The sequence below is a fragment of the Macroventuria anomochaeta genome (genome assembly GCF_010093625.1).
Source record: "Macroventuria anomochaeta strain CBS 525.71 unplaced genomic scaffold BU25scaffold_42, whole genome shotgun sequence".
In the NCBI taxonomy this organism is placed as follows: Eukaryota; Fungi; Ascomycota; class Dothideomycetes; order Pleosporales; family Didymellaceae; genus Macroventuria; species Macroventuria anomochaeta.
In genome coordinates, this window is record NW_022985403.1 from 49,923 (window position 1) to 67,936 (window position 18,014).

Here is an 18,014-nt window from a genome sequence, read left to right on the forward strand (position 1 = left end):
CCGCTTGCTCACATCACTCACGCAGCAGCCATGAGCCAAATCAGCAATACCCCTCGCAAACCGAGCACGGCCCAATCCACCCCGCTCACCACACGCATGCCCTACGAAGCAGGCGAAGCCCTCCTCTGGGAGCGGCAAAACCACCACGTCCATGCGCACCTCTCCCTTCAGATGAAAGAGCTGCAAGCCCAACATGACGCCTACGATGCCCGCATCCAAGCCACCGAGTCCATTGCTGAAGCCGCCGAAGCTGCTGTCCACCAGTTGAAGCAGATGGAGGCTAAGATTGCGGCTATGGAGGCAGATGATCAGGACAGGCCGTTTGATGCTTGGGCTAAGGAGGCGATTAGTCAGTTTCAGGTGTTTGTTGATGGGCATAAGGGTGTTAGGCAGAAGTTGAGTGGACTTGAGCAGAAGGTGGAGGGCTTGGGCGAGGATGTGGAGGGTGTGAGGGATGCGGGTGGGCTGCTGAGAAACATGGTGAGGAGGCTTGAGGTGCTTGAGGAGGAGAGAAGGGAAGAGGGCAGGAAGGTGAAGGAGTTGGAGAAAGAGGTGGACATATTGAGGACTTCGGGTCGCCGGCAAGAGGTGGTGCACGAGGACGTGCACGAGGAAACGTACGATGAGGTGCAAGCAGATGACAACCCTCTTGCAGTCTTCTATGGGATCGACACACAATCACCATCAAGGCGCCACGACCATGGTCGTAAGATTAACGATAAAAACCAAGGAGATGATCACACGAGGAGGCTCACCGACTCACCCCAGCAGCGCCGTGAACTCACAGGCGACCTGCAACCACCAGGCGAGGATACTGTACGACCAGAAGAGGACGGCTTCGACCTCCTAGAAGAAGCTCCGGAGATCGAGTACGGTTGGGAGAACACTCAGCAGTTCAAGGACATGCAGAAGGAGCTTGCCGCCCTTCGAGCGATGTGTCAGACCCAGGAACCTAAGAGCAGCAACCAGACAGCAGACGCTACCCAGCGTCCTCACGAGACTCCCGTTCTTCCTAGAGAGAACGAAATTGGCTTTTCAGACGCAACTACTGAGACAGAGGCGGAGTACAACGATACTGATCGTAACCAATCCCGCACGGAGCCTACTCAAGGCTCGGTGGGTGCGTCAAGGTGAAGATGCATCCAAGCAGCACGGTCTCTAACCATCACTAACGTCTGGAATAGCTCTGACCTACGATTGCCTTCATCGCCGCCAAAGCGAACAGACACGCAGTCAGCCAGGCGCAATCTCATGAAGCGGCCTTCCATATACGACCCACGAGTACCTTCAGTGAACGAACATAGACAGATCGAACGACCAGCGCCTGACGCAAGGGCAGGAACAGGCCTAAATGCCCTTCCTTCGCTGCCGGTTGAGCTGCCTGTCGAAACACAGCCTGAGGATGATCGGGTGTCAGCGAAGCGAAAGCGTGTGGAAGATGCATCCACCCAGCGTGTGACGCGTCTCAAGCTTAGTGACGACAGAACTGCTCCCAGAAAGTCAGTAGTTCCAGCGGCCAGGAAGAACCGGCCTAAAGAGGAGATAGCTTTCGTTGATCCCGTTCCTCAGCCATTCAGCGACGATGCTCCCGCTCCACCTTCGCCAACCCGCAAGACCTGTGGCAAGCAGAAGCCAGCTGTGAATCGTCCAGTACAGCAGGCAGCGCCTCAAGCCAGCCCGAACAGACCTGAGCATCCCGCCGTGCCAGTGACAAAGCCAACTGTTTCAGTGGCTGAAGCCGTGAAGTCGCGTAAGGCTATCAGCAAGCCCAACCCAGTCGCAAAAGATCCGATTCAACAGCAAGCTCCAGCCCAAGCTACCCCGAGCAGCTCGAAGCAGGCCGCAGCGGCTGTGCAGAGGAAAGCCAAAGGACCTCGACAGCCAGCGGGAGCGTGTAAGTCGTGCCGTTCACGCCACCAGAAATGCGATCGGACACACCCAACCTGTGGACGCTGTGCAAAATCAGGTGCTTCTTGCGAGTACGCTCAAGCCTCCACTTCCAACGCGCCGAGTGTAGCTCCTACTACCAGCCCACGGAAGAAGCAAGCTCTGCTTCCAATCTCAGCTACTGCAAAGGAAGCGAACCGCGAGCATGATCTGCGAGAGGGATCTGTGACTGTCATCCCTGAAGCACCTCGACAGAAGAGCTCTGCAAAACAACCGACGCCTGCTTCGCCATCCAAAAAGTCCACCGCCGCTGCTATCCCTACCGCGGCCAGCTCTCGCGCGCCCAGAGCAAAGAACACACAGAATCCGAGGGTGTCTCCAAGGAAGCAGAAGTAGAGCCATATGGTTCGAACGTTTTCATTTACAACACTTCAAAGCTCTTATGTCTCAGCGAACGCGTACAGACCCTCGCGATCCTCGACCGGAACCTCGAGACTCGCCTCCTCGATATCTTTTCCGTCAACCTTGATTCCAGCCCTCATAACATCTCCTGTCTTGACTGGCCCAACGCCCTTCGGTGTACCTGTCAAAATAATGTCACCCGCCTCCAATGTCATCACCCTGCTGATGGCGCTTAACTGCCTCGGGATGCGGTGCAGCATCAGCTCCGTGCTGTCGGACTGCTTAATCTCGCCGTTGACCGACAGCCAGAGCTGTACGTTCTGCGGGTCTGGGATGCGCGACTTGGCGATGAGCTGCGAGATGGGCAGAAAGGTGTCGAAGCCCTTGGCGATGGACCATGGGAGTCCCTTCTTCTTCGCTTCGTCTTGTACGTTACGGCCTGTCATGTCGATGGCGAGGAGGTAACCTGTTGTTTCCCCCATGTCAGCCTTGTTATATCCCTCGTGTACTTCCCATCTCCGTCATCATATTCCCACTTTTGTTGCCGCTCTCCACCATGTTCCCATCCTCATATCATGTAGGTTGCCAATTAGAAATCCAACAACGTACCAGAAACAGCGTCCAAAGCACCCTGCTCATCATCTTCCCTCAGATCCTTAAGTGTCTTTCCTATCACAAGCGCCAGCTCGACTTCATAGTGCAGATTCACGCCTTTGGGCCGCAGAACGGGGCCCGTGCCGGGGAGCAGGATGGACGACGCGGGCTTGAGGAAGAAGAAGGGCTGCTTGGGGGTTGCGGAGTTGAGCTCGGCGATGTGGTCAGCATAGTTGCGGCCTATGCACATAATCTAGACGCAGAGTCAGTATGGATTCATGGCTGTTGCCGTAATGAAAGAAGAAGAGGGGAGCTTGATTGCGAATGCAGCTTAAGACGAGTCAATTGGTGTACAGAAGCGGTTATGAGCGCTTCCATAGCCGCTGTGAATATACCCAAGCGGTTTGGTGCTCATCTTGTAACCCTCACATCTTCCCATTGCACAAATCCCCTCTTCACAGCCATTGAGAGAGGAGTACGTACCTTGCGGCAATTCCGCGCAATAGACTGAACACTCGCCATCTTCGGTTGCAAAGAGTATACACACAGGTAAGGGTAGCGATATGTACAAGCAACAGACAGAAAGAAGAGTCACGACCTGGGAGCTGCGAGACGGCAACCAGATCAACCACCGTCGGGAGGCGTACCGTAGTCTAGCGCTATCGCGTGTACGCATGTGGGGTTGCAGGGATCTAGCTTCGAGGACACGGGTCGGGCGCATCGTCATTGCACCGAAGCCGTAGCCTGTCAGGGATCAAACAACAGAACCCAGGCGAAGAGTGTGGTCGAGAACAGACACGGGCAACGGATAGAATGGCACAGCAGCAGAGCGATATGCAACTCGCAGAGATCCTAAGCGATCTCGTATCTCTACGTCCAGGCGTCTGCGTAAGTCCAGTCCAGTCCAGTCCAGTCCAGTCCTTCCACTTTCCTCCTCTTCGTTCTGGCGCGCCTTGTCGATCCCCCAATCTACATGTCCTTGCACAATGATGATGATGATGATGATGCTAATCCACCACATAGGATCCCGCGGCAGCACTCGCCCTCGTCTCCGCGCGCCCCTCGGCTTCCTCCACAGCTGCAACCACCACCACCACCACCATGAGCTCGACCAACCCCTCGACCGCTCCGGACGATGACCAGGACGTGGACTTGCAGCGCGCAAAGGAGTTGGTGAAGTTGCACTACGAAGTCCGCGAGCGGTGCAAGAGAGGCGAGTTAGGTCGCGGGTTGGCCGAGGCGAGGAGGGATGTGGAGCGGGCGATGGGCGGGTGAAGCGGGATGAGATGGGTGTGGTACACGATATGCATGAGAAGGACTTGGGTGGGGGCTATGAGTTTTGAGACAGATGGGAGGGGCTGGCGGCGGAGTGGGAGGGGGCGAGAACGCAGGCGGGGAAGGACGGATTCACGAGGACCACGATACACGGTCAAGGGGCCGGCGTGTGCTTTGCATGTACAATCTACACAGCGGGCATCGATGAAATGCGTTCGGAGACTGGCAGATATCACGGAGTGAGGCGCGAAGTTGCCTGTTCGTCTACCACACGTCTCCACGTCCTTGCGATCCCAAGCACAGATGTGGATTCGGGCTAAAGTGGCTCAAAAGAGAACAGAGCTTGTCAAGTCAATGTATGTGGAGGGATATACAACAGCCAATCTCAGTCCGGTGTATTCAAGTTATGCAGTACTCCATTGTTACTCCTCGGTTTGATGGTTGAATGTTGCCTTGTAGATCGGATGAATGCCACAACTCGCACAGACTTGGATCTGCTCATGTCTCTAGGTTCCGATCCGTTCGATTCCTTTGGTGTCGACATTGTGGGTTTTCGGGTATGCATTGATGTAGGGTGTTTTGGTGAGTACAGCGTGGTGACATCGTAGCTGAGAATGGTTGTGGGTTTGGTACTTTAGCAACTGTACGAACATCTTTAAAAAAAACCACCACGCAACGTTGAGACACACCTCGAGCCCTAAACAACATGGAAACAACTGTAAAGATGGGCTCCTAGATTGAAACAACGTTATAGCACGATCGACGTGGTGTTTGAGTTGAGCTGATACGTCGAAGTATTTGGCTCGCGAGGGACATTCACGAGAACAGACACGAACATCGCTGATATCGAGCCCCATCAAATCCCCAGTCGTTACTGGCAGGGGGAAATGTGTAATGTAGATCAAGATTCGCTCAAATAATATCCCACCTATCCATCTCCATCAAGCTTGACTAGCCATTCTCAAGCAGCAATATATGTACAGTGCATGAAAGCCCTTGGGCTTGAAAGACCGTCACTTGTTGTTAAATCAGTACCTCCACCGCATCACAGTTTTGACGCCCAACCATACGCCTTGCATCGACATTCTCGGAGCGTAACGTCAGCACTCATTGTAGACTTATCCACTTGCCTACATCCGAGGTCCCCAAGGAGACAGGAGTGACTCAAGAAGTGGTCGCTGCCGCGGTCTCTGCCTTCGACTCAGTGGTCGCATCATTAACGCTCTCTGGATTCGGTGCATCGACAATCGCGGGTGCCTCCTTCGTAGCTTCGACATCAGCCATCGAGACATCGCCATCCTGGTCGGCAGGCTCTGCAACAGCTGGCTCGGCTGGTGCGTCAGCCTTTGGTGCTTCCTCAATCTTCTGTTCTGTGGGCTCAGGCCTGGTCTCCTCCTTAGCATCCTCCTTAGTCTCGTCCTTGGCCTCATCCTTCTTCTCGACCACTGGTGTCTCGGCCTTTGCGGACTCGGACTTCTCGTCGTCAGCCTTGACACCGTTGGTGGCGGCGGGTGTGGTCTTCTCAGCAGACTCTCCATCAGCAGAAGCCAGAGCGCCCCCCCACTTGTTCAGCAGCTCGGTGGAGCGTTGCTTGAAGTTGTGCCGCTCTTCCTGAGGGATGTTGTCCAGCTTGATGATGGCCTTGAGGACCTTGTGGACCTTAGTCCTCTTGATTACCTCAGCCTCAAGATCCTCGTGTGCTTCGAGCTGCTTCAAATAATCAGCCATGTTGGCCATGTCCTCGTCCTTGGGGGCCTGATCTCTCGAGAGGAAGCCCTTTTGCAGCCTGTGTCGAAGATAGAGAACTAAGCTTGATTAGCAACCGCTCGTAAAGGCGAAATGTTCGCTGTACTTACTCTGCTTCTCGCGCTTGATAAGACGGTCTTCTGCAGACATTGGCGGCTCCTCGGGCTCAGCAGGCGCGGCTTCCTCGGCTCCCTTTTTCTTAGACTTCGTCTCCTTCTTGGGCTTCGCAGCAGAACCCTCCTTAGGGGTCTTGTTGTTGAGCTTCAGCTTGGTCGTCTTTGGTGTCTTAGCCGCAGGCTCGCCGCCGTCGCTGTCATCTTCCTTCTTGCGCTTCTTGGTTGCCTTCGCCTTCTTCGCTGAAGGTGCTGCGTCGTCGCCAGCGTCTTCCATCTCCACATCGTCGGAGTCGGCTGCAGCTGTGCTCTTTCGCTTAGCGGCCTTTTCTTTCTTCTCCTTCTTCTCTAACTCCTTGGCTTCGCGCGCCTCAGCGTCCTCTTGCAGGGCTGCCTCGTGGCTTGCGAGCATGCCCTTAAAGTATGCCAGGTCGTGGCCTTCTGCGGCAATCTCATATGCTGACCATAGTGCCTTGTTCTTCTTTGCTGAGTTGCCGGACTCGACATCCTTCTTTACATCCTCAACATCGAACGGCAAGAGCTCAGTGTTGACTTGCCATGCGCTGTGAGACACGTCAGCAGATAAAACATCCATGGATACAATGAAAACAAAACTCACAACTCGTTGGTACCGAGGAACATGATAGGATACCTGCGGTCTTTCGCGTTCTTTCCACCCTCAAGGAAGTCTTCACGGTATGTACCATCGATACGCTTCGCGCTGACTGGTCGCTTGCTCAGGAGAGACTCGGGAAGCATTTCTTCGTCACAAACGATGACTGGCCATGGCTGGTATCCTCGCATAGCGACCATGTACATGTCTCCTGGCTGAGCATCGAGACGGAGCTCAGGCGCCTTCTTCTTCCCCTTGGCGGGTGTCTTCTTGGTCTTATGCTCAGGAACGCCAGCCCCAGACTTGCGCTTGCCATTGTTCGTCTTCTTAGCTGGGGTGGTTGTGGTCCCGTTGGTCGCGGAGGCATCAGCAGCAGGCTCAGCAGCGGGCTCAGCAGCAGATGCGGCATCTGGGACGGTCGTTAGTGCCAATTCGGTATCCAGTGGGGCTGCTGACACGGTTTTCGACCGCGGTAAAGTGGAGTTTTCACGTACCTATGTCATTGCTTGCTGCGGCTGTGTCGGCCTTCGCGTCGGCGGTGGCCTCTTCCTTTGCAATGGTATTCTCCTCGGTCTTCACATTTTCTGGAACTGATACGTCGTCGCGTTAGCACGCCCCGTGTAAGCTACGCGCAGTGTCTCTTACCTTCAGCGACGCCCTCGGTAGCGATGACGGCGTCCCCCTCAGAGGGCTTCGCCTCGGCGACAGCAGGCTCAGCTGCGGCATCTGCGGGACGCGTTGTGATCTTGGTGGAGGTCGTGGGCTCTGTTGCAATGGGTGCTGTCGCCTCGTCCGCCATGGTTCGTGTCTGGCTTACGGTTGCACGGTCTGCTATTGACGCGTAAGGTGGATGGCAAGCAGCGATTAAAGCTGGCGACGTGTCGGACGCGATAGGTGTACCGCGTAGTTGATGGGTGGCGACGTGTGTTGATGACGCGCGGTGGTGAGGGTGGTTGGGCCGTGTCGTGGTGGAGTGGGGATTGCGAAGAGCGAAGCTTCGGGACGTAACTTTCAACAGGCTATTGTCACGTGAAACGTAACGCGCCCTAGTTTGACCGCAATGCTGCCCCTACTTTCACCGAAAAAATTCGAGGTGCTTCACTGGCTACACCAGAATCACCGTCTTGAGTTTGAAGCCGTTGCAGCTGCTGAACGTCGTAATCGTAATGCTGTATCGTAATTTGTTGGTGCCTTCCAAGGTTTGGCGCGATGCGTTGAAAGGGCCGTGCGCTGGAGTACAGGAGTCGCCCCTCGATACGTAGCGCAGAGGATCCCACGAAGGTACTAGGTAAAGCGAACAGAATGCGACGACTATCCTCAACTCCTGATGCTGTGATGACCTTCGACTCCTCCTTTGTTGATGAGATTTGATGGAAGCGTTGATGAAGCGGCTGCTCGGCTCTTACAGACAAGCCGCCAATGAGCTAAGCTGCGCCTTCCAGGTAAGAGCGCGATTCGTCGCAGCAAGTAGTATCGGCGACATGTCACACATCCAGGACGCCCAACTGCTCTACCATTAGCTGGTGCTTGTACACTCATTCTTCGCACTTAGCTACACAGCTTTTGCTCGCAAAGAGGTCGTGAACAGCGAAGTTGAACCACGACACAAGCATGGACTGAAGCTCGTGGGACACAAGGGCCTGTTAATGTGAGGGCTGTAACGACCCATTGCAATTTCAGCTACTAGACATGTTGTCAGCTCGCTGGACTGGAAAATGGTATACGCACTTACTGTACTCTACGAATGAGAGGCTTGGAGCCGTGGCGCGCATTTCCTCAGCACCGTCACTGACCTCGCTCTCCCAACGATCACTACTACGCTCGCACTCAGGAGACTCTCGAGAGGCTCTAGAAAAGCCGGCAGATGAGGAATGGCCATGGATAAAGCGAACAATAGAAGTGGCCAGCTGTAGAAGGCGTTGCGAAATACTACCTCTGAGCACGGCAGTGCAGGACTGAGCAAGTCGAGGAAACCTGCCGCATGTTATGAGTATCTGAAGAGGATGATACTTTACGGTGTAGCACTTTCGGAAGTGCATTGCTACAACCATAGCCCACCTTTTGAGCACTGTGCGTGCCTTTTGCGATCCAGGCAGCTATGCGTACAGATCACGGCCTACATGGCGCTTCCGCAGAAACCGAGACCAAGGCTTCCCCGACTCATCTGAAAAGCTTCTGCATCTTCATTCAAGGCCCCAACAAGACTTACTCAAAAAAAAACTTCAGAGGCTGGGAGAAGGTCACCCGCTCCGCTCCTGGGCTGCTGGACAAAGCGCATCGCAGCTTCGAATGGAGCAGTTTAACCGAAGTGGTCACATGTGGGAGTTGTTCAGGGCAGATAGGTTGATCCGGTTGGGTTCGAGCGAGAATGCCGCAAGGTACACCAATGTCTTTGCGGCGGCTCTGTGGCGGAGACTCTCCGCTGCATCTTGCTATCGATAAGCTACGATACACCAGGGTATGGCTCTTGGTTAGTGTCTGCATCTTCGCTGCGTCTTCCTGGCTGCTTAGCTCGTCTTCACGATTTTGCTAGCCTGCCATGTTGCTGGTTTGATGTGTCAGTCTCCAGATAAGATTGCCTTCATAATGATAGCTCTTTACGTGTTGTAGATCAAGAACCTGGAAGCAGAGGTCTAAGGTCTCGCGATACTGCTCACTTTTACAACATGTATTCCGGTGACGGTCGTAACGTCGTGTGCATCTAGTTGGAACGCTGCGCCGGATGTTGTTGGTAGAAAAGCTGACTAACAGTTGGAGTCTCTGGGTGTCTGTTGAACCAAGTTCCGGACGGCGTTGACGACTCGAGCAGATCGCTGCATCGTGTACAAATACGGCGCAAGACACAGAAAGTGCTCTGAACATAGCCAGAGGCCCTGAAGATTTGTGCGTGTTGCGAGGATGGTTGGAGGTTTCGAAGTCATCAGTCGACCGAGGGGCTGCCGTACAGCGGGTAGATCGTGTTGTTCCGGAGGGCGCCCTCGTAGTTGTTCGCCAAACGTGTATGGCGCAGGTCATATCGGTGTGTTCGGTATCGCGAGTGGGTTCGGTATCTTGCTGACGCTGGCAGCCATGTCGAAGATGGTGTTCAGAGGTGGCGGCTCTGCACGATCGAAATGGTCTGCTGGTCCACGGGTCGCTACTAATGGCGGCTCCATCACGTGCGCCTCGTCGCAAAGTCGACCGGCACTCATGTGTAACTTCTCGAGCTTCATAGCAATCGTTCTATTTTCAGATTATTGCTAAAGGCTGTCAGGAGTAGATAGAAATTCAAATACTGTAAAAACCCTCATAGAGCAACTACGTTACCGTCGCACCCAAGGGCCTGGTTGCAGCTAGAGGTATCTTGATCTCATCCCAAGCACCCACGACTTCTCCGGCTGCTCACAAGGACGCCTCCATGCATGGCCACAACCCGTACACTAAAACACCAATCAGCTTGTAAACTGTAAAACACACCTCAAGACCACTTAGATCTTACACGAAGCTGCAAGCGTTCACCGCTGACTCGTGCTTCTATACTAGTGCGGGGAAGTGCAGATCGTCAAGACATTTCTCAAGATTGCGCCAGCAAGGTTCCCACCACTCACAAACATGGCGACACAGACACCTACCACAAATGGCGAACAGAGTGCTGAATACAAGGCGCTGTGGGCGAACAAATACCGTGGAGTATGCAGCACTCTAAATACTGATCAGATCAAGTACTAATGATATATGACAGGCAACGGTAGAAGACCTCGACCCACCACCTGCTCTCTCCGTCAAGCCTACCGACCCTGTTTCTTGGGCGCTCATGAGTGGTCTCGAGCGCGACTACACGCACCTGACCGTTGTTTCGCAAGAGAACCGCGCCTTGCTCGGCTACATTAGCATCCCACGCCTACAGGATTTGCTCAAGGAGCGCAAAGTCAGCGAGAACGACCCGGTCGAGGCAGCGATGCACAAGTTCCAGCGGCGTGGGAGGCGGTACAAGGTCATTGACATGGAGACGCCGCTCGAGGAGCTAGAGGAGTTCTTCAAGGGTGGAGTGGACGGAAGCGGGAAGCAGGAGTTCGCAGTTGTTACAGATGCGAGCCGCAAGTTTGTTCTTGGTGTAGCGACGACAGACGACTTGGACAAGTTCCTCAAGACGAGAGCATGAAGAAGGCATGAAGAGGGAGGAGCCTGGAGGAAGTCAAGAACGAATCTGCATTGCTTGGCGTTTGCTTAGGATACCACATGGGAGGAGGTGTTATGGAGATGTCAAGGAGGGTTGATTCAACATTCTCTCCGCGGACTGGGCTGCCACATGCACATCGAGTGTCTGGCACCTGCAGCAAGGAGACAAGCAATCTTGAAAGGACTTAGCGGTTCGTCTATCGTAGATCCTAGACGTCAATCACAATTAACTTGAGATGAGGGCTTCAAAGTTGCAGGCTGAAGTCCGGTTTCTACTCTCAACTTCTCAATACATCACACAAACAACCCTGCTCGGATTCACGACCATTTCACAACACCGAAAGAAACTAGACGTCATGCTACCCTGTCTGGGCTTAGTGAGGCTCAGCCCTATCCGCGCTTCTCAACGATCCATGAATTCGGCAACCGACCCGACCCAGATAACCTGACGTGCTCCTACCTTGAATGATTCGAAGTCGAACTTCTTGCCAAAGTTGAACGAACCGTGCCTCCATGCGCTTATAACCCTCAATACCGGACGCCTCGTCCCATACACAACCATTACGGTCGCTGGCATGCCCGCACTTCTCTTCCGCCTGCGTAGTCCCATTCTCCACCTCCCGCGGGCCAGTCGCCCTCCACCATGTATAGCACATATTCGGAGATATCCCTCCATAATACAGCAGACACGATGCTACGCTCACCAACCGCAAAACCCACACCTCGGCACAACCACTCCCGTTCCCGATGACGCACCGCCGCCTACTCCAAAGTCGCCCTTCTACTTCGAAGCGGGATATGCACTATTTGCAAAGCGGCCCAGTCGACCGTTTCCTCCGCCATTCCTCTCACGGCCTTCGACCAGTTTCTCGGAGCCGCTGAGCACGCACCATAAGAGCAGAGACCGGCGACCGAAAGTCAATGGAGAGATGATAAGAGGGGTTACAAATGGCGACGACGCAGTTCTAGTCAGCGACTACTTTGTTGGCGCAAACGATGGAGTAGGAGCATGGGCTACTCGGAAACGAGGACATGCCGCGTGAGCTTCCTCGCAAAACATTCCTAATGCTCTATGCTAACATGAGATTGCAGGCTATGGTCACGGCTAATCCTGCACTTCTGGTCTCTCGAAGTCGAATCCGCCCCCTTCTCGCCCACCTCCCCACCGTCACCCATCACGTACCTCCAAACCGCCTTCGAGAAGACCAAAATTGCGACCTCAAAACCCAACGAATGGCACGGCACAACAACCGCCTGCGGCGCCCTTCTCAGCGCAAACTCCAACGATCAGCCACTGCTCTATGTGACGCAAATCGGCGACGGCCAGATCCTCATCATCCGCCCCAGCAGCCGCGAAGTAATATTCCGCACCGAAGAGCAATGGCACTGGTTCGATTGTCCACGACAGTTGGGCACAAACTCGCCAGACACACCGAACGACAACGCAGTACTCGACACGATCGAGATCCTCGAGGACGACGTTGTGCTCGCGATGACGGATGGGGTGGTGGATAATCTGTGGGAGCACGAGGTTGTCACGAATGTGTGCGAGAGCATGGAGAAGTGGAGGAGCGAGGGTGTGAGGGAGGCAGAAGGAAAGGAAGTAGGAGAAGAGGGGAAAGACGATCAGGAGCAGAGTTATGCGGATGGGATGCGGTATGTTGCGCAGAGGCTGGTGAATGCGGCAAGGGAGATTGCTGAAGATCCGTTCGCTGAGAGTCCGTACATGGAGAAGGCTATTGATGAGGGGCTGAGTATTGAAGGAGGTATGTGTTGACTGGCGCGAAACTCTTCAGATATACATGCTAACAATGTGCAGGCAAGCTTGACGATATCAGCGTGGTAGCTGCTCAGTGCAAGAGGCGCAAAGGCTGAAGCACTAGTTATGTGTTAAGCACACAAACGATCACAGGGCCTTTTGAACAAGCAACCGACAGCGAAAATAGTTTCGAGGGTCGGAGCGGCTCACATACACCGCTGCGAACGGCGCTGCTTACGGCGATGATGCAGCATTCCAAGCGCCCGGCACCCGTGCTCAGGAGTCAGCGGGTTCCTTCATCACAAGAGTCAGGTCCATGAAGATATCCACGAGCTACACGAGAGGGTCTATGAAGACTCTGGATGACTTGGTATAGACGAACTATGGTACAAGCGCGTATTGAGCAGGTCTAGTAATTTGAGGCGCACATGGGGGATATGGTTGGATGGTTGAAACATTGCGCGGATAATGGAGAATGTCAGCTCTACGGGCGCCAAATCGCATCTCGGCGCTTTACATGTGTGCCTTGGGTTGCTCTCAAAGTCTTAATGATGAAATGGTATACCGACCTAGTCTTCTAAGCTCCGTTCTCTGCGTGGTGGAGGCGAGCCTGAGGGTGACCGCGTGGCGCGTTTTTGATTGCGACTGGTTCGACTGCGAGATATCGATCTCGATTTGCTCGAGCTAGGAGAACGTTTGCGTTTCTTGATATCAGCCGGTGACCCTGAACCAACATCTGAAGAGGATCGTCTGCGTCGTCTTGCGGGGCTTACAGACCGTGAACTGCTTGATCTTGCGCGGCGGCGGCGGCGCGGCGGCGTGCGGGATCGTGACCTTGACAGCCTGGGTACTGGTGAGCTTGCTTTCTCTTGAGGGGAAGCAGATCGTGATTGATACCTAGGTAGCCTCCTGCTGTCGTTGCTTGGAGACCACGACTTGTCTCGACCGCCATCTCGTCGCTTGCGTCGCGGAGAAGAACGTCTCGATCGGCGTGGTGGAGACCTTGAGCGATCACTTGAAGGCGAGCGTCTTCGGCGCCGTGGGGGTGTGCGCGAGCGGCTTGACGAGGGCGAGCGACGGGCCCTACGAGGTGGTGGAGACCTGGAACGGCTGTCTGAGGGTGAGCGACGCTCGCGTGAACTATCGCGGCGATCTCGTCCTCGACCACGGCCACCACTTGGGACATAGATGTCACGCTCGCGGCGAGGTGGAGACCTGCGTCTTCTGCATTCTGTCAGTGTGTGTCCTTCAGTACCGAGCATTTCCACTTACGGAGGCGGTGATCGTGAGTCTCGACGCGGTGGTCGACGATCAGAGTCTCGGCCTCCTCTACCTCCTCGATCACCACGGTAACCGCCACGATCTCCACGAAATCCTCCTCCACGTCCTCCACGACCGCGGCCTCGATCTCCTCGATCTGAGCGTTCGGTGTCGCGGAACATGTTCACAATGTCATCTTGGTCTGTCTGCTCTTTACGGCGGGACTCGGCGGCAGCTTTCGAAAGCTACAAATGTGTCAGCTATCACCTCTGTACGGCATATCGTGTAGCCTTACCTGCTCTTGCTGCAATTCAAGCTTCTTCGCCTCGAGCATCTCCTTTGGCACACCCATAGGGCTATCCTGTGCACTGAGCATCAGGTCCCATAGCTCCTTGCAGAATGCTGGGGTGTCTTTGTTGAGGAAGCCGGTGAGCTGTATCTGAATCTCTTTAATTTTGGGCTCCCAATGTTAGTAAATGTGAGGCCATTGGAAGCGTAGATGTACGCACGAACTGATTCTGTTCGACTAGATTGTAGCATGTCTCGACGACAATGTCGTCTTCGTCGCCCAGAATATCCGTGATCTTCTGCGCAATCCACTTCTTCATCAAATCAATGTTGACTTTCTCGATGTCAACCTTACGATCGAACTCCGGAGGGAACTTCGTAGCCTTCAAGCGCTTCTGGTCGATACTGAGCGCCATTACTGCTGCAGAGCAAGGGCTTAGTAGTTTCGGTAAAGGTCGAGGAAAGTTGAGGTGCCGAGAAGTCGAGAGCACGAGCTCGAGCGATGATGCAGTCTTGGCTTGGCATTTGCGGAGGGAAGTACGACCTCCGCTCGCGTCGATCTTGAACTCACTCACTTGCAATCGAAACACTAACACGCTGCGATATGCATGGAATTCTGGTGAATGCCTCCAAGCCTGTGTATGATCAGGGCACGTTGTCTGTCACTGACACAGTATTGCTAACGTCGACGAGCTGCACTTTCCAAACATGCCCAGTTTAACTGCCTGTCAAGGGTAGGTCCTGCTAACACTAGGTCATGACTTCTTTCGCAGCCACGCGATGCAGTAAATAACCAAGATGGGATGGCAATTCTCAGATCCCCTGCCGCACTCCATTGCCACTCCGTCACTCTTCTAGCCACCGCATCCATTGCAGCCATTCTTTATTATTACGATCTTATCACTCATTGAGGCCTTCTTTCGGCGAGCATCTTCCTTAATCAACATCATGGCAGACGCTGACCCCCCCGCTGCTGTGCCGGAAGAGACTCCTGCCGAAGAAGAACAGCCTCAATCTGCCACAGAACCACCTGCAGAGGAAGTTTCCGCCAAGGAGCCAGCAGCAAAAGAGCCAGCAGCCAAAGAGCCAGCAGCCAAAGAGCCAGCAGCGGATCCACCGGCTGAAGAACTACCTGCTCCAGAGCCTGCGGCTGAGGAACCTCCAGCAGAGGATCTGCCTGTTGAGGAGAAGGTTGCTGAACCTGAACCTGCTGCAGAAGAACCGCCCGCCAAAGAACCTCCAGCAGAGGAAGCACCTGCACCAGAGCCACCTGCCGAAGAGCCACCTGCAGAGGAAGCAGCTCCTGACCTGGCACCTGCCGAAGAACCTCCTGTTGAAGAGAAGGTTGCAGAACCCGAACCCGAGCCTCCTGCTGAAGAACCGCCTGTTGAGGAGCCGCCCACCGAGAAGCTGCCAGCTGAAGAACCATCTGCTGAGGAGCCCGCCACTGAAGAGCCACCTGCAGAGGAGCCACCAGCGGAAAAACCAGCTGAGGACCTCCCGGCTGAGCCGGAACCGGCGCATGAAGAAGCTCCAGTCGTCCAACGATCTGTTGAGCCCGAAGAATTAGCTCCAGAGCCGCCAGCGGAAGAGTCCGCTGCTGAGCCTGAGCCTGAACCAGCGGCGGAACCCGAAACAGAGCCTGCTGAAGGCCTCCAGGCTGAAGGTGAATCCGATCCCATCATTAACCTGATAGACATGTATGCTGAGCCTAAATCAGAGGAGGAGCAACCGGAAGTGGTGCAGCGTTCAGCCGAGCCAGATCCAGAACCTGAACCTGAGGCAGCATCCGAGTCGGCACCCAAAGAACCCCCAGAGCCAGCAGTCGAAGTCGTCGAACCAGAACCAGAACCTACACTTGAACCTATACTTGAACCTCCGCCTGATCCTGCGCCTGAACCTGCACCTGAAGCAGCCCCCGAGCCCGCACCTGAGGCTCAACCAGAGGAGCAACCGGAGGTAGTCCAGCGGTCCGCTGGGCCCGAAGAACCAGCAGCTGAGGCAGAACCACCTGCACCCGAACCAGAGCCACGGCCTGAACTGGCTCCTGAACCCGAGAAAGAAGCTCCGTAAGCATGGCGTCTCAACCCGATTCGTAGCATTACTGACCACCTCCAGCCCACCTCCAGCTTCTACCAAGTCGACCAAACCACGAAAGCGAGATGTGTGGCGCAGCAAGTTGGCTGTTGGTGGCAAAGGCAAACAACGACTTCTGATGGTCACGGCGCCGAAGGAGACGAAGCCGCTCGTGGCGGCACTTCAGCAAGAGAAGGCGAAGGGCACAGATATCAAGCCATTGGTGGATGGCATGTTGGCCAAAATCACATTGTAGCTGTGGCTGTACACTGAGACACCGTCATTCATACCCTTACCTAATAAGCAAACCCTACTTCGAAGCTTATGCATATCTCTTTGACCCTGCTTTACCAGCTCCAGCTGCTGCGTGATAAGTTACGCCAAGTACGCTCACAATATGACCTTGACATTGGCACTTTTGAGGATGAATTGGCACTTTTGAGGATGACTTTGTCAAGACAGTGATTAGTGCGTAAATAGTTCATTTCGTCGTTGCTATGCATGTGTACAGCGCCCATGTTCTGCTTTCTGAGCATCCTCATCCTCATCCGTGTTCATGATGTTACAGTCAACTCGTCGAATCTCTTTTACCTACAACTGTGGTGTCTCCTTCCTCTCGCCGATGACGTTAAGGAAAGCAGTGTGGACGTGCTCTGTCAGATCACTGGCCTGCAGCGAACGACCCTTCTCCTTATATGCCAGTCTTGAGCACTCCCTTGTGATGCAGCTACCACCGTAGGCGGCCAGGGCCAGAGTCTCGCTCCTCCCCAGACTGTTGTCGTGATCCCAAATCTTGTCGTGATACGCCTTGCGGTATGCCAACAGTGTTGCCAAGCTTCCTGTGAGGGTGTCACCCTGACCACCGGAGCGCTTCAGGCCACCCTCGCCCTCGGAGACAAGTGTGTGCTCGCCGTTGGAGATGTAGTCCTTGGAGCCCTTCTGAATGATCGTAACACCGCCGAAGGCCTTAGACAACTTGGAGCAAAGCTCAGCCGGGTCACCCTCATTGACATCGACGCCTTTAGCCTTCGCCAGACGTCCAAACTCGACAACATTGGGTGTGAGAATGCACTCCTTGTAGCCCTCGACAAGTTCCGGGCGCGTCTGAGCAAGGAACAGACCATCAGCGTCCAGCACAAATGGAATACCCTGCTTCCTCGCCTCCTCGATGACCTTCGCGCATGTGTCCTGCATCAGCTTGTCGCGACCGAGGCCGGGGCCGATGACGATGACGTGCAGGCGAGAAAGCATGCTGACGACTTCGGTGGAGACGCTGTCGGCGCTCTCGGACTGCGCGACGTTCTTCTCCTGTCGCATGATAGGGTGCACCATCAGGTTGGGCGAGTAAGTCTTGATGACGGCGGCTGCGCCAGGCTCGCAGATGACGTGGGACTGGGACATATGTTAGCTTATTGTTGGTCAAGAAGTGGGAGTTAGGAGAAGGGAAGTACCATATCGCAGCCGAGCTTTGCAGATGCCATGGCGGAGAAGTACGGTGCGCCCGTGTAGTCCTCGCTGCCACCGATGACACCCACACGACCGAGCTGGCCTGGAGAATTAGGTTAGCATTAATTCGATGGGTGATTCCAACGTGAAACTTACCCTTGTGGAAGCTCTCAAGCATGGGCGGGACCATGTTGTACACCTTCTTGAGAAGGTCTTTCCTTGCTACGGACGCCATTGTTCGAATTGCTAAGCCTGAATAGAAGGTTGAAAAAGCTGGGGTATCAATCCAAAGGTGCTGAAAAAGACTTTTGAAACTTGGAGTTGTGTGGACGGAGCATCGCTGCGAAGTTGCGGTTTTGCTTGAGAAACGGGGTTGGAAGATGAGGTCACCATGATG

At 54.5% G+C, this 18,014-nt stretch overlaps 12 protein-coding genes across 12 annotated transcripts; 5 read left to right on the top strand and 7 right to left on the bottom strand.

Annotated features, from left to right (window-relative positions):
- Positions 1–30: 30 nt before the first annotated feature.
- BU25DRAFT_494796 (uncharacterized protein) lies at positions 31–2,283 on the top strand (the record flags this gene model as incomplete). The annotated part of the gene is made up of 3 exons (XM_033711802.1): positions 31–1,130; positions 1,185–1,894; positions 1,967–2,283. 3 exons carry the CDS (start codon positions 31–33, stop codon positions 2,281–2,283), a joined length of 2,127 nt encoding a protein of 708 aa, XP_033556896.1.
- Positions 2,284–2,297: 14 nt separating this feature from the next.
- BU25DRAFT_377071 (uncharacterized protein) lies at positions 2,298–3,479 on the bottom strand. Its single transcript, XM_033704128.1, has 3 exons — positions 3,367–3,479; positions 2,899–3,136; positions 2,298–2,755 (listed from the first exon to the last, which is right to left on the bottom strand). The coding sequence occupies exons 1-3, from the start codon at positions 3,403–3,405 to the stop codon at positions 2,328–2,330; spliced, it is 705 nt and encodes a 234-aa protein (XP_033556897.1). The 5' UTR covers positions 3,406–3,479; the 3' UTR covers positions 2,298–2,327.
- A 175-nt stretch (positions 3,480–3,654) lies between these two features.
- On the top strand, positions 3,655–4,200 carry BU25DRAFT_494798 (uncharacterized protein). The gene is made up of 2 exons (XM_033711803.1): positions 3,655–3,771; positions 3,907–4,200. Exons 1-2 carry the CDS (start codon positions 3,697–3,699, stop codon positions 4,156–4,158), a joined length of 327 nt encoding a protein of 108 aa, XP_033556898.1. The 5' UTR covers positions 3,655–3,696; the 3' UTR covers positions 4,159–4,200.
- Positions 4,201–5,322: 1,122 nt separating this feature from the next.
- On the bottom strand, positions 5,323–7,429 carry BU25DRAFT_462576 (uncharacterized protein; the record flags this gene model as incomplete). Its single annotated transcript, XM_033710533.1, has 5 exons — positions 5,323–5,963; positions 6,015–6,580; positions 6,637–7,039; positions 7,125–7,220; positions 7,276–7,429. The coding sequence occupies 5 exons, from the start codon at positions 7,427–7,429 to the stop codon at positions 5,323–5,325; spliced, it is 1,860 nt and encodes a 619-aa protein (XP_033556899.1).
- Positions 7,430–7,805: 376 nt separating this feature from the next.
- On the bottom strand, positions 7,806–9,321 carry BU25DRAFT_204623 (uncharacterized protein). The gene is made up of 3 exons (XM_033701130.1): positions 8,840–9,321; positions 8,363–8,604; positions 7,806–8,313 (listed from the first exon to the last, which is right to left on the bottom strand). The coding sequence occupies exons 1-3, from the start codon at positions 9,112–9,114 to the stop codon at positions 8,183–8,185; spliced, it is 648 nt and encodes a 215-aa protein (XP_033556900.1). The 5' UTR covers positions 9,115–9,321; the 3' UTR covers positions 7,806–8,182.
- On the bottom strand, positions 8,921–9,740 carry BU25DRAFT_204562 (uncharacterized protein). Its single transcript, XM_033701128.1, has one exon. It carries the CDS (start codon positions 9,643–9,645, stop codon positions 9,160–9,162), a length of 486 nt encoding a protein of 161 aa, XP_033556901.1. The 5' UTR covers positions 9,646–9,740; the 3' UTR covers positions 8,921–9,159.
- A 166-nt stretch (positions 9,741–9,906) lies between these two features.
- Positions 9,907–11,043, top strand: BU25DRAFT_401934 (uncharacterized protein). Its single transcript, XM_033705026.1, has 2 exons — positions 9,907–10,299; positions 10,352–11,043. The coding sequence occupies exons 1-2, from the start codon at positions 10,222–10,224 to the stop codon at positions 10,769–10,771; spliced, it is 498 nt and encodes a 165-aa protein (XP_033556902.1). The 5' UTR covers positions 9,907–10,221; the 3' UTR covers positions 10,772–11,043.
- Positions 11,044–11,227: 184 nt separating this feature from the next.
- On the top strand, positions 11,228–13,116 carry BU25DRAFT_494801 (uncharacterized protein). Its single transcript, XM_033711804.1, has 3 exons — positions 11,228–11,827; positions 11,881–12,554; positions 12,608–13,116. The coding sequence occupies exons 1-3, from the start codon at positions 11,364–11,366 to the stop codon at positions 12,661–12,663; spliced, it is 1,194 nt and encodes a 397-aa protein (XP_033556903.1). The 5' UTR covers positions 11,228–11,363; the 3' UTR covers positions 12,664–13,116.
- On the bottom strand, positions 12,891–14,078 carry BU25DRAFT_204581 (uncharacterized protein). The gene has a single exon (XM_033701129.1). It carries the CDS (start codon positions 13,807–13,809, stop codon positions 13,117–13,119), a length of 693 nt encoding a protein of 230 aa, XP_033556904.1. The 5' UTR covers positions 13,810–14,078; the 3' UTR covers positions 12,891–13,116.
- On the bottom strand, positions 14,064–14,511 carry BU25DRAFT_351646 (PWI domain-containing protein; the record flags this gene model as incomplete). The annotated part of the gene is made up of 2 exons (XM_033703366.1): positions 14,064–14,267; positions 14,317–14,511. The coding sequence occupies 2 exons, from the start codon at positions 14,509–14,511 to the stop codon at positions 14,064–14,066; spliced, it is 399 nt and encodes a 132-aa protein (XP_033556905.1).
- Positions 14,512–14,682: 171 nt separating this feature from the next.
- Positions 14,683–16,477, top strand: BU25DRAFT_414961 (uncharacterized protein). Its single transcript, XM_033707418.1, has 2 exons — positions 14,683–16,164; positions 16,214–16,477. The coding sequence occupies exons 1-2, from the start codon at positions 15,044–15,046 to the stop codon at positions 16,425–16,427; spliced, it is 1,335 nt and encodes a 444-aa protein (XP_033556906.1). The 5' UTR covers positions 14,683–15,043; the 3' UTR covers positions 16,428–16,477.
- On the bottom strand, positions 16,473–17,938 carry BU25DRAFT_414962 (YjeF domain-containing protein). The gene is made up of 3 exons (XM_033707419.1): positions 17,774–17,938; positions 17,623–17,720; positions 16,473–17,563 (listed from the first exon to the last, which is right to left on the bottom strand). The coding sequence occupies exons 1-3, from the start codon at positions 17,850–17,852 to the stop codon at positions 16,763–16,765; spliced, it is 978 nt and encodes a 325-aa protein (XP_033556907.1). The 5' UTR covers positions 17,853–17,938; the 3' UTR covers positions 16,473–16,762.
- Between the last annotated feature and the right edge of the window lie 76 nt (positions 17,939–18,014).

What these genes read in the sequence shown, in the direction of transcription:
- BU25DRAFT_377071 (XM_033704128.1), bottom strand. Translation starts at nt 3,405, where the DNA reads ATGGCGAGTGTTCAGTCTATTGCGCGGAATTGCCGCAAG. An exon ending in TTGCGCGGAATTGCCGCAAG is followed by an intron (nt 3,137 to 3,366) that starts GTACGTACTCCT and finishes CTCTGCGTCTAG; the next exon opens with ATTATGTGCATAGGCCGCAA. An exon ending in TGCTTTGGACGCTGTTTCTG is followed by an intron (nt 2,756 to 2,898) that starts GTACGTTGTTGG and finishes GGGAAACAACAG; the next exon opens with GTTACCTCCTCGCCATCGAC.
- BU25DRAFT_494798 (XM_033711803.1), top strand. Translation starts at nt 3,697, where the DNA reads ATGGCACAGCAGCAGAGCGATATGCAACTCGCAGAGATCCTAAGCGAT. An exon ending in CTCTACGTCCAGGCGTCTGC is followed by an intron (nt 3,772 to 3,906) that starts GTAAGTCCAGTC and finishes TCCACCACATAG; the next exon opens with GATCCCGCGGCAGCACTCGC.
- BU25DRAFT_204623 (XM_033701130.1), bottom strand. Translation starts at nt 9,114, where the DNA reads ATGCAGACACTAACCAAGAGCCATACCCTGGTGTATCGTAGCTTATCG. An exon ending in CCTCTGAAGTTTTTTTTTGA is followed by an intron (nt 8,605 to 8,839) that starts GTAAGTCTTGTT and finishes AACATGCGGCAG; the next exon opens with GTTTCCTCGACTTGCTCAGT. An exon ending in CCTCTCATTCGTAGAGTACA is followed by an intron (nt 8,314 to 8,362) that starts GTAAGTGCGTAT and finishes CAACATGTCTAG; the next exon opens with TAGCTGAAATTGCAATGGGT.
- BU25DRAFT_204562 (XM_033701128.1), bottom strand. Translation starts at nt 9,645, where the DNA reads ATGACCTGCGCCATACACGTTTGGCGAACAACTACGAGGGCGCCCTCC.
- BU25DRAFT_401934 (XM_033705026.1), top strand. Translation starts at nt 10,222, where the DNA reads ATGGCGACACAGACACCTACCACAAATGGCGAACAGAGTGCTGAATAC. An exon ending in GGGCGAACAAATACCGTGGA is followed by an intron (nt 10,300 to 10,351) that starts GTATGCAGCACT and finishes GATATATGACAG; the next exon opens with GCAACGGTAGAAGACCTCGA.
- BU25DRAFT_494801 (XM_033711804.1), top strand. Translation starts at nt 11,364, where the DNA reads ATGCCCGCACTTCTCTTCCGCCTGCGTAGTCCCATTCTCCACCTCCCG. An exon ending in CGGAAACGAGGACATGCCGC is followed by an intron (nt 11,828 to 11,880) that starts GTGAGCTTCCTC and finishes ATGAGATTGCAG; the next exon opens with GCTATGGTCACGGCTAATCC. An exon ending in GGGGCTGAGTATTGAAGGAG is followed by an intron (nt 12,555 to 12,607) that starts GTATGTGTTGAC and finishes AACAATGTGCAG; the next exon opens with GCAAGCTTGACGATATCAGC.
- BU25DRAFT_204581 (XM_033701129.1), bottom strand. Translation starts at nt 13,809, where the DNA reads ATGCTCGGTACTGAAGGACACACACTGACAGAATGCAGAAGACGCAGG.
- BU25DRAFT_414961 (XM_033707418.1), top strand. Translation starts at nt 15,044, where the DNA reads ATGGCAGACGCTGACCCCCCCGCTGCTGTGCCGGAAGAGACTCCTGCC. An exon ending in GAACCCGAGAAAGAAGCTCC is followed by an intron (nt 16,165 to 16,213) that starts GTAAGCATGGCG and finishes GACCACCTCCAG; the next exon opens with CCCACCTCCAGCTTCTACCA.
- BU25DRAFT_414962 (XM_033707419.1), bottom strand. Translation starts at nt 17,852, where the DNA reads ATGGCGTCCGTAGCAAGGAAAGACCTTCTCAAGAAGGTGTACAACATG. An exon ending in GCTTGAGAGCTTCCACAAGG is followed by an intron (nt 17,721 to 17,773) that starts GTAAGTTTCACG and finishes CTAATTCTCCAG; the next exon opens with GCCAGCTCGGTCGTGTGGGT. An exon ending in CAAAGCTCGGCTGCGATATG is followed by an intron (nt 17,564 to 17,622) that starts GTACTTCCCTTC and finishes CATATGTCCCAG; the next exon opens with TCCCACGTCATCTGCGAGCC.